We start from the raw sequence: 12,254 nt of genomic DNA, 5'->3' as shown, positions 1-12,254 counted from the left end.
ACCCAGTAAAGAGTAGCTTGTAAATTGTGTAGACGTGCATAATGTACAGTTTTTTCAAATACTTTTGCTGTAAAATATTTTTATTTTCAATTATAGTTCAAATTTTACTCTGAATCGCATCATTGCTCTTACTGATTGACCGGTCTTATATTTTATTTAAATTTAACAAAAAAAAAAACTGTAATTTCAAAAATTGTGTTTTTAATGTAAACGTTTAATGATTTTTCTAACTAATAATAAAAATCTGATCTGAGAATTGATACAGAATTATTCATTTTTTTATTTAAACACAAAATAATTTTCTAATTTTACAATTGTTGTTACCTGTGAAAAAACGTTAAAAGGTTGTTCTACAAGTGTTGTAAGCACTATTGTAAATCGTTAAAGAATTGAAATCTGACCGCCCCAAGTAGACGAAATTCTGTCTGGCTTATAAAAAAAAAAACCGACCACTTATTTGAAGGAGTTCGATAGATATATTATTTTCCTTGGCCCTGCACATTCGTTGTATAACCAACAGCGCAATCTACTTCACGGGGCACAGCATCACGCCACGACCCTTATTCGTTATTAACAGCAAAGTTGTGAGCAATGCTCGCATGTGATCAAATTGATCGTTGGTGTGGTATATAAACGTTGTACGTCCTTTACCTAATACAGCGGTGTGATGGGTACGTACGTGCATACTACAAAATTCATCACACCGCTGTAGTATTGCTCGTTTTTAATATATCTCCAGTATTTGTTTTTATTTTTTTTTTTACCATTTGCAATATGGATGTTTGAGCAGAAATACAAATTCGATGATTTAAATCCTTTTTGCTGGGCACCGATCATATTTTATTGTTGTGCGAAACAAACATTTTACCACCTTATAAATTATTTCTGTTTCATAGACAAAATTTAATATCTATACTTTAACTCAATTTTAATTCACAATGTGCAGCTTTTCGTCGAAACTTAAATTTATAAAACACTAATATATTGATCAATGTTAGCCTGTAAATGGTAAAAAGTGTTAAATATTATTATAACATATTATAAAAACCGCTATATTTTAAAATATGTTCTATTAGTGATTTTGTTTTATCAAAAAAAAAAAAACGGTTTGACGACAAAATTTTGAAATTTAACATGGTATCAAAAATTAAACTAAAAGTAAAATTCCAAAATATATCTTTTTATATCGATGAAACCCTACAGCTGAAAAACTCAATTTATTATGAAAAAATAGTCTGTAGTCGGTTTGTTGTCTTTTTGGTTGCAACTTTTTTTTGTGAAATAAGTGAAGTCTTTTTCCTAAATTAATGCGAGACATTGTTGAATAATTATTAACAGATAATTAATTACTATTCCCAAACCCAAGAAACATTGTAGTAACTTTATTATATTCGAATTGTACTGTCCAACAAAATTTTAACGTTTCTTCATAGGTAAAAAGAATCTTTTATGTGGTATTTTTCTCATTTAAACTAAATTTGGTTTTGGAAATACATTTCCATAGAAATATATTTTGGTTATATGATTGCATTGTATTTCATTTAGGTTCATAATTGAAACAAAAGGTTAAAAGAATTATTACAGTTAGAAAATTCTTTTGGGTTTAAATGAAAAAAGGAAGAATTCTATATAAATTCTCAGATCAGTTTTTTTATTAGTTAGAAAAATCATTACATTAAAAACAAACTTTTGGAAATTACACTGGTACAGTTTTTTTTGTTTAATATAAATAAAAAATATGCCGCATATAATATAAAACTGGACATTTATTAAGAGCAATGATGCCATTCAGAGTAAAATTTGGACTATTATTGAAAACAAAAATATTTTACAGCAAAATTATTCAAAAAACCGTACATTATACACGTTTATACAATTTATGTGTACAATACACACATTAAGATAAATATAATAAGTAGATAATAATTTGTATATTTTTAGTCTTAAAAGAGCCAAATCTAAAAGCCAGTTCTCTAACGTTTCGGCATTTATTCACAATAAAACAACTGTTTTTGAAATCTGACAAATTGTATACATTTAAACTTTGAATAGAATTGTTTTTATATAGTTAAAATTATAAAGTAAAATATGAATAATAACAATTATAGTTAATTAAATATCATGTATAATTAATATAAGTAGATGGTTTTAAAATGTATACATGATGATAATGAGTAACAATATGAAATGACGAACACATTCGTACGGTTTAAATTAACAATACTTTGGTAATTAAACTAAAAAAAATTGTTGGAAGCATAATCGCCATATTATGTAGTACATACATTGCAAGTGTTTGGTACTAATAAAGATGTTTACATTTGTATAATTGCTAATATCCAATTCAATTTAACAATAATAGTTAAGTAATGTAAATAAATAGTTATTTAAGTATAGTTCCACAAAATTGTATACATTTTCTAATATAATAATAGTAATCAAGCTAAGACGTACTTAAACATAATCTCATTGAAAATTGTATACATCATATAATATCGATAAAGTATGTATACATTTTTACAATTAATATTAACAAGTTAATGTAATAATTAATAATTAAAATATATAATTAGTTACAAAAAACGTATACATTTTAGAATGTCAACGCAATTCGTATTCAACCACGTTCAAATAGTATACACGTCGTATTAAATCATAGTCAAACAACAAAGTGTTATTAAAGTTAATAATTAATAATCTTAACAATACCACTAACTTTTATATAAAATTACTTTAGGCGTTTATACGTTTTTATGGGTATGAAAAAAATGTCTATAATCTATAATAACAATAAAATAGGAAAAAAAACTTGAACATCTCAAAACATTTCTTATAAATAAATCTTAGAAAGGATCGCAATTAATAACTAAGCGTGTTAAAATTTTTTTTTTTTTTTTAAAACAACGATTCAGTTTTAAGATTTGTTCTTTGTCTCAGCAGTTGAAGATATTTCGTTATCGGAGTTACTATTTTCTTTAACGTCTTCTAGTACCATATCTAATGTAGACCAAAGATCAAAGTCGTTGTTGATCGCTTCTCCTCTGGATTTATTCGGACTTAAATTGTGTAGAATGTCCTGCAATCGTAAACGATATAATATTAGTATTACAAAAGTGTATCAAACAATACCATTATTGTCAATATCATTGACAGGCGGCTTCATACCTTATTTGGTGGATCGACATCACTGCTGTCGGCGGATTCACATTTTGTCGTCGGTGAACAACTTTGTTCGAACGACACTTTGGTGACATTTTGTTGTTGTTTGTTTTTTTTGTCAGAATGATGTGCATAACGCTGCACGTGTAAACTACTGTGACAGTGTTGTTCAACATTTTCATGAACTGGTAATATGAGATCGCACAATTCACAATAATAGACGTGTTTGCAAAATTCTATTCCTAAAATTAAAAAAAAAATTTATAATATTTTTGGTAAAATACAATCTGAACATACAGTTTAAGCAAATATTACATACATAAATTATATTTGTGGTATGCATACGATGCAAAACTAAACTATTTACTAATCCAATTTTAAATTGTAATAATACAAATTGTCATACAGAATAAAAAGAAACTGTCGAATGAATGGATGGACGACCACAAATGATGATTACTTACCTAAAGCAAGTTTTTTGTCAGAATTTATTTTTTTCTTTCTTTCGCTGTCAATTTTGTTTGGCTTTTCTTCATCTTAATTACACACAAACACATAATTATTATAATATCACTCAATGACGATGAATAGTTGTTGTATAATCAAAACTTACCTTCACCAGAACCGACAGAATCCAAAACCATAAAATTGGCTATATCTACTTCTCCCTCAGCATCGTCGATGTCATTCGGCACAGACACTGCTGCGGCTGCTGGTTGTTTAGCTTGTTTCTGTGGTTGGTTTAACACTTTCTAAAATATCATACATACACCTTAAGTAATACGAGTCAAAATAATTAGCCGCTCTTTAAAAGGCAAAACAAAATGAGATTTACCTCTAAATGATCGATGCTGCACAAATGATGTTCTAAACGCATTGGAGATGCGAATACTAAATGACAAATAATACACGATGGCTGAGTGGCCTGCTTGATTTTCTAAACAAATAAAACAATATCATTATAAATATATACCTAATATATAAGTACTTCTTTGCTTCTCCTCCATTTAAGTTAGCTACCTTAAGCTTAGCTTTTTATCAACATCTTACGTCACATTTACCCTACATACAACAGTGTCAATGTTACTCTTATTTATGTCTAATCGTCTCTCCTAGTGCAAGGCCAACTCATAGTATCTAACATATTCCTATTGTACTAGTTACATTCCAACGGCAAACTGATTTAATACATTTATATTGTAAATGATATCTTAATTTAGCCATTTAACCAGGTTTTTAATTACTTTGTGCAACACACTGGCGAAATGATCGCCTTTCGACTGCTTATACGTCAACTGACATAACTTGCAGAATTTAGTTTCAGAATTTTCACCGTCATTGTTGTCATCGATTTCTTTCTGTTCTTTCCTTTGGTCTTGACGAATCATAAAAAGTTCGCGCTTTCGGTTTCTCGCTATTACGGTCATTGCATTTCGATGGCGTATTTTCATCAAATGCATTTCATAGTCCTAAAAAATAAAAATTCTCATTTTAAAGGAAAACAACAACGCAACTAATGGCCTAGTTTACAAGACAGATTGTCTAACTAAATACCTGCTAATTACAATTCATGTTACAACTTCTCTAACCCTCATTAATTTTAGGGTAGGCACATGGTTTAAACCAACCACTACTAGATATTATCTGTTAGATGAGTAAGTAAGGACAAACAATCATATTGGTAACATAAGGTGTAAACTAGACCATGATTAATTATAGATTTTATTACAGTGATGTCAGTGATTATTACTATTAGTATACCTAATTAATTGTTATTTAGTTAATTGAATGGGTGTCTACAAGAAAAGAATTTGTTTCATTTATAAGATTTTACAAAAAACGCCATAAATTAAAGGCCTATCATTGATGCAGCAGCCCAGTGCTAGTCAACTACTGACATCTAGTGGTAGTTTGAAACACTAAAATCATTATAGAGAGAAAATAACCATTTTGCAAAAAAAAAAGTAACATAAGCCCTTCTTGTAGACAACTATTTAGTTATCATTCAAATTTTACATACTCGAGTCCTAACACTGGTAAATTCACAGTGCGGACATAAAAGTGTCCGCACATGTTCTTCTGTCCGTTTTGTCGTCTGATCTCTAGTTTTGGACTAAACAAAAACAAACAGTTCATATTATAGCTATCACCATCGGCAATGTGTGTGTGTACGCAATGTACATCCAGCCTTGGTCTCTTTGTGTTTCTTACCGAATGTTTGGTTGTAGAGGTCGTATCATCCTCTTTAGGTTTCTTCACTTTCTTTAAGATTTTCACAACTTTTTTAACGACCTTTCTCTTTTTCTTGGGTTGTTCACTGCTTTTCAGTTCTCCCTCTTCCGCAGCTTCTTTTCGATTACCTTCTTCGGATTGCTCTTCTTCGACTTCTTCGTCCACTACTTCTTCGACTACTTCCTCCTCTTGTTCCGAAGGCGAACTTAGCTGTTCGCGTAGTTGCTACAACAGATAAAAAAAAAAATCATCAAATTATTAATAAATTAATACTGAGTTTTATTTAGTTAACTTTGTTAAATACAATACGCACTCGAGTTTTTTCACGGAATTCGGCAATTTTTCTCGTACGGTAATCACTGAGATGGTGCATGTTGGATCTAGGACATAGTTAAACATCAGTAAAACACAAAAACAAATTCTACAGCATATAGTATAGAGTGATTTTTTAAAAGATTATTTAATAAGTTCTAAAATAAAAAAAAAATTTATATTGATATTTGTGTTTAAGTTTTTGCAAAGTGCATAAATACTATTTTCGTAATAGAATTAGTGACATTGAATTGAAAGCATTCTAACTATAGTCCATAAAATTAAATCAACTATATATTAAAACTACAACAAAAACGAAATCGTTAACCCAAAAAACCAACAAGAAAAATTTACTTATTACTAACTGTAAATAATAAGTTTAGATAACGACAATAAATTGTCACAATTTACGATTTTACATGAATTTATAAAGCAAGTTTATCATTAAATAAAGTATTTACTAATGACAGTTTATTCCAAAATAAGATTTAGGACTTTCAGTCTAAATAACTTCCTAGTTTTAATAGTATTACAATTTGTATTTTTCAATTTTTAAATCTACTAAAATCAGTACCAATTTCCCAAAGTAACAACAAAAAAACTCTTTAAAAACGTCAAACCATCGCTTTTTTATAAAGTGATAAAACATTTTTGTTAACTTTTCATTTTAAGGCCTACATATGTGTATTAAATATATATATATACAGGGTGGCCCACAAATATTAGACAAATTAAATAACTTTCCGTTACCTACCGCACTCCACCTCCCGTCTCCAGTCATCCTCACTTTCAAATGAATATAACTTTTGAACGGATGAATAAAAGTACAAATTTTTTTCACCAATTTTTTTTAAAAAATTATTTTGAATAAAATGGCTACCTTGGAAAAAAAAAAATATGTAATAAAAAAAATTAAAAACTATTAAAAAAAAGTAAAATAGGTAAGTGCAATAAAAGCCACGGTGCTTATAGAGCAAATGAGTATAAATTATTTTTAAAAAAAATCTCAAAAATATTCACTAGAACAAAAGTTATTTCATTTGTCAAATCTTTGTGGGCCACCCTGTATTTAGAGTAAAATTTGATACTTGAATAAAAATTTTTTAATTTATTTAAAAGCGTTCTGGTTGTTGTGAAAAGTTTCAAGCAGCGTGTACATTAATGTTTTATTTTTTAATTAGTAGTTTAGCAAGAAATGTAATAACATTTCATAAAAGCTATAAAAACATTACATAAATATAAATGATATTAAGGTATTATGCAGTACCTTTAACAGCTGTTACTATGTCAGTTCCACACTATGGTACACAGGTTACAGAGCCTACTTTAAAGCCTATACATAAATTTTAACACTTGTATCATATTATAATTTTTTGTATTTTCATTTAATTTAAGGTTTATTCTTATATTGTTTATTGTTTCTGTACGAAATTCCAGGTAAACCTAATAGTTTAAGTTTATTTTTACCTTGGCATTCTTCCTCTGTAAGAATCGTATCCTTTACGGAAGGGACTTGGTCTCCATCCACCAGTCGGGGACTCATGGCGTTTCCGTTTCAACATTCCTTCACTGTTACCATACGAACTGCTACCTCTATATCCACCTCCTCTTGATGTTCGACTGTCCATCTCACGGAATCCACCTCTAAAGCCATCCCCTCGGCCTCTAAAAGATGGTCCAGAATATCTTTGCGGTGATGAGCCGTGGTTGTCTTCCGAATGATGCGGTTTACGGTAATCTGAATGGTAATCACGAGAGCTTCCACGACCTCTGTAACTGCCGCGACTTTCTCTATAGCTGCCGGTATCAGGTCCATACGATGACCTACTATTGCGATTATCTGCATAATTGCTACTACCAGGACCATAATGTTCGTAATCTTCATCAGTATTCAAATAACCGTCTACGTCGGAGTCTCTTTCACTTCTTCTACCCTATATGCATTTCAACAATTAATATTTTTTTACTGAAACCCTAGCTTAATTAAAATTTACATAACAAAAATTACAAATCATTAGATTGATCATTTGATAAAAAAATATTTGTTAGTCTACAAGCTCTTGGATGATAGCACAAACATATAAATCAATTTATAAGTTATTTGTTCAATTATGATTATAAAACAAGCGAAGTATATGACTATATCACCACAAAACAAATACTAAATATATATTTAATACATTTTATTTGTTAATAATAAACATAAATTAATTAATAAAGGTTAAGTGGAAAAAATCACAATGATGTTACATTGATGAATGATTATTCATTATACTAGAAAAGTATGATAAATTGTATTATCTTCAATAAAATGTCCTTTGTGTAAAAATAGGTTTTACCATCAATTGTTTTCAAATATTTAAAGAAAAAAAGTCAAAGTGTAGTATAAGTAAATGTTTTGCATTTGGAAAAGAAATACTTGTTAACATTATTGTGTAGTGAACACTGAAAAGTATCTTGTAGCTTTATAAATAATTCTTAACAACAGTCAACAGAAAAAGATAAAGAAATTCTAAGGAAAAAAACAATATGTATCTTACATACCTCTTTAAATCGTCTAGAATCGTTGTGACTACTTGAATAACGACCATTATCACCTGAAATTATATTATAAATAAATCATTTAATATTTTTCTTCCATTTAATAAGCCAAATTATAATACATAAATTATTATCAATAAAATATTTATTTTGCAATTCTGAACTTGGTTGTACAATCGGATTTTGTCAGTCAAATATATTTTTGAGTTTCAAACAACAATATTATACTTAAATCATAATTGTATTTTAAATATAAATTTTAGTTTATGAGTAAAATATTTGTAATTTTATCTATCCCTTAAAAAGAAAGCTTATCAAATCAAAATAAGACTGCATTAATATTATTCACATGAAAAAACAGTAATATTTAAATAAAAATGTTTGCATGAGCATTTCAATAAAAACACGTAAAAATAAGTTAAACCGAAATAAGACATATCATTTAAATCTAAACCTTACCTGAATATCGGTTTCGAGACTCAAAATTGTTATCAGGTGGAGGCGACCAATTGGATTCAGAGTTGCGATTCATACTGTTATAATTAGAAGAACCAGACCAGGGGCCACTGTTGCCTCTACTGCTGCCTCGTGATCCACGATATGTGCTACCTCCTCGGCTAGAACCTCTGTAATTGTCATTGAAACCTCCTCTCGAACTGTATGAACTCCCACGGAATCCACCACGGGAATTATCATATCCTCCTCGGCTAATTTAAAAAAAATTGTATTAATATGTGTAAGCAGGGCTTGCTTGAGAGAGGGCCTTAAATGTTTCTCCTACACCTAGTCAAAGCATTCCCACAGAGACTGCCGTGCTGGTCGATGGCATGTTGGATCTTATTTTGCGAATTTCGGTACTTCTTTCAGAACATGGTTCTATTTTATGAAGTGGGTAAAAAAATTGTCTTTTATAGATTTACAATTATTTAGATAACTTTAAGTTAATGTCACACAGCGTTAAAATATTTTAAGTTCAAATATTTCATAAAATAGTATACAATTTTTTTTTGACGTTTCTTAGTTGTTTAATTCTATTTAATTTCAATACCTATTTGAACAATCTTTTAAAAATGATATCTAAATTTATTTGTTTATATTATAATACTTATAAAAATAACATACTCACACCAAGATAAAAATTAATTAATACCGGTAATTTGAGACTCACTAATACAATTTATGTTATATTATACTTATTTACTTAATAATAATTGATAGTTGGTGTTTCCTAGTAGGTATTGGTTTACAATTATACAAAATTAGCAAAATAAGAGCCACCCTAATATTTATAACATTATATATTGCTGTTTAAAAAAAAAAAATGTTTTTCCTACGACTAATCATTTTGATTGATAGAAGCCTGTTCAAATAATAAATCCCTAAAATGTCAGATCCATAGTTTGACACTAATTGTAAGTACTTCTTCATGACATTTGGATTTGCTTTTGATTAACATGGGAATTTTAATTTTTCGTTTAAAAAAAAAACTTGAAAACTTATCAACATTTTTTTTTTTGAAAAAAGATTCTTAAAGCTAAAATATAATGACAGGACGATTAAAAAATGTTCATTTTATAATTTGTGTGGACATTTTTTTTGTAGCAAGTTATCAAATTATCAGTTTTATTAGTTTTAATGGGCTGTAACTTGATACAAACAATTTAGACAGTGCAATATCAAGTGATTTGGAAGTGTCATATTTCAGCTTTAAATATATTTTTAAAAAATTTTGATTAGTATATAAGTTAGAACTTCTTTAAATTTCTCATTTTAATTAAATGCAAAAAAAATTCACGAGGACGTAGGTGCTTAAGAGTTAAGTTGAGAATTTGAAATTTTTATGATTTCTTCTTGAATAGGTTACTATCGGTTGGGAAGGAGGGGGGTTTGAGGGAGGAGGGAGACACCGGCTAATGTGTACATATATAACATACATAGATTGGTTTCGTCGTAAGTCCAAGTCAAAACAGCGTGCAGCGCTCATTAAGTAATTTTATTTTTAAAAGTTAAGACTCGAACATGAAATACGATCTACAAGTTTCTTGTGAAATATAGATAATCTGTAGGTATAAAATGCCGAGCCTAGTATGAGATCGGGCCTTTTAGACACGTACTGGCTTTTAGAGTTTATCGTCGGTTCCACTATAATCATTATCACCATAGACCATAGTTACCTGGGTCTGTACGACATTATGTTGGGTGTACGTCCGCGAGCGACGGTAAATAGCTCGATCCCCAAAGCGATTGATTAGACTGCAGCGATTGGTCAGCAGAGACAACCGTGCATTTCAACCGGAATCGTGCTGCGGGAACAACTGAAAATACTAACAACGTTTAATTACCGATTGCATAAACAGAAGGCGCCTGGGCCTTGCTTGAACCGTGGCCACAACGCAAGGTGAATTGGCCGGAGAGACTTGCCATTTTTTTTTTTTGCACAGAACGAGGCAAGGCGTTGTACACCTAATATTATTTACTTGTAAACGATTGCATACCTGAAACGGAGCAGTGCGCAGATCAATTACTATTACAGAGCTCGAATAGCGATTAGCTCAAACACATTGTTGTAGTGGGCACTCTTTGCCGCCACATAGCGGATTCCACGGCACGGGATTCCGCCAATCAATAACAAAACAAAGTCGGTCGCGTCACGCGTGCACCGGCATTGATAACAATGTGTTATTATGCGAGAGGTCCAACGACCTGAGACGACGTGTAAACAGCGATGAGATCATAATAATATTCGGTGGCGGTGCCCGGCGGTAGCTGCTGCAGACAACGCGACAGGTAGCATTAAAAAAAAAAAAACCCATTAAAAAGTCTCGGCACCTTCGTGTCCGGATGATTTTCATTTCGAGTTCACCAGATGGCGCCAACTACGTTTTTTTAAAAATTATTTTACTATAGACTAATTACTTAGAGTTTGGAAGCGTTCGGCACGGGTAGCACAGGATAAAACCCCGCCGAACAAAAAAAAAACGCCTCTTAATTGACTGCATTGTGTCAAATACACAAATGAACGATTACCAATGGTGTTTGTTGTGCGGCCAACACCACATATTATTAAAGAGTAAATGGTTAGGTTAGGTTTGACCACATTGATTTTTAAATATTAATTAATATATTTGACGTTTGTCAATGCAATGTTGTAATATTCCGGCATTATATAATATTGTATCTTGGGATTGTCCACCTCAATTAGAAGAAACGTTAACCAAAATAAACTTAATGAAATACAGTGTCGGTCTGGCGCTGTGTTTTAAGCAATAACATGCAAAAAATAGTAATTTACTAATCGATATCTATTGACTATTTAGTCACAACTCCAGTATCTATTTATTTACAAACGTATACAATAATTGGGTACAAGCATGGAAAATGATAGCTGCTACAAAAAAAGAAATGATAATAACGAAAAATTCCATATTATACTATTTGAAATAGTAAAGAGTACACATGTAAAATGAAAAGCCTAAATTGTTTGGATCCCAAAAGATTTTCAGTATTCCACAACATTGAAACATGCGTTACATGCAACTGTATTGAAATAACATAATATTAAATTAATCGGTACGGCAACTGAATAGTTCTCACGGGATCAAATACAAAAATACGTATTATTCAATAAGACAAAACAACTGTCGACTTCCAAGCTGAAAAAGTTTAATAAAAAAGCCAGTACAGTGGGGTCGGAGCGTAGTGGGGACGGGAGTTCACAAAGGTACATAGTTTGTTTTAAATAAATGCTTCGATGGATCTGTGGACAGTGGGTTCAAACCAGTACAGTCCAAACCAATCATAGTATAAACCAGCACAAGTTTTTTTTTATATAAGTGAGTAGTAGTAGTAAGTGAATATCGTTAGTTCTTATACTAACTTATAACATACTTAGTTATAAGGGCAAATCTCACATAATCGCATTAGCGATTTTAACACATAATAAATAAAATCAACGAAATTAAAGTTTTACTGTTTAATTAAAGACCTGACTGGTTAGCAATCTGTGAATC

The 12,254-nt window shown here is 30.3% G+C and overlaps 1 protein-coding gene across 2 annotated transcripts; it reads right to left on the bottom strand.

Moving 5' to 3' along the window:
- Positions 1-1,707: 1,707 nt before the first annotated feature.
- LOC126844691 (uncharacterized) lies at positions 1,708-10,991 on the bottom strand. 2 transcript variants are annotated; one of them, XM_050583070.1, is made up of 14 exons: positions 10,740-10,991; positions 10,419-10,568; positions 8,704-8,951; positions 8,248-8,300; positions 7,171-7,637; positions 5,705-5,771; positions 5,371-5,616; positions 5,180-5,272; positions 4,404-4,628; positions 3,995-4,096; positions 3,773-3,911; positions 3,624-3,695; positions 3,166-3,401; positions 1,708-3,076 (listed from the first exon to the last, which is right to left on the bottom strand). In XM_050583070.1, the coding sequence occupies exons 2-14, from the start codon at positions 10,433-10,435 to the stop codon at positions 2,915-2,917; spliced, it is 2,127 nt and encodes a 708-aa protein (XP_050439027.1). In that variant the 5' UTR covers positions 10,436-10,568; positions 10,740-10,991; the 3' UTR covers positions 1,708-2,914. The 2 variants fall into 2 exon arrangements, with proteins under 2 accessions (XP_050439027.1, XP_050439026.1); XM_050583069.1 differs by having other exon boundaries at positions 10,419-10,559.
- Positions 10,992-12,254: the final 1,263 nt, after the last annotated feature.

The sequence above is a fragment of the Adelges cooleyi genome, unplaced genomic scaffold (assembly GCF_023614345.1).
Source record: "Adelges cooleyi isolate 19-005CV unplaced genomic scaffold, UGA_ACOO_1.1 ACOO_flye_CR_arks_rails_tigmint_CR_PRNA_651, whole genome shotgun sequence".
NCBI lineage: Eukaryota > Metazoa > Arthropoda > Insecta > Hemiptera > Adelgidae > Adelges > Adelges cooleyi.
This window is presented reverse-complemented; position numbering and strand designations above follow the sequence as displayed.

What these genes read in the sequence shown, in the direction of transcription:
- LOC126844691 (XM_050583070.1), bottom strand. An exon ending in ATTCTAGACGATTTAAAGAG is followed by an intron (nt 7,638 to 8,247) that starts GTATGTAAGATA and finishes AAATGCATATAG; the next exon opens with GGTAGAAGAAGTGAAAGAGA. An exon ending in CCTCTACAACCAAACATTCG is followed by an intron (nt 5,273 to 5,370) that starts GTAAGAAACACA and finishes GTTTTTGTTTAG; the next exon opens with TCCAAAACTAGAGATCAGAC.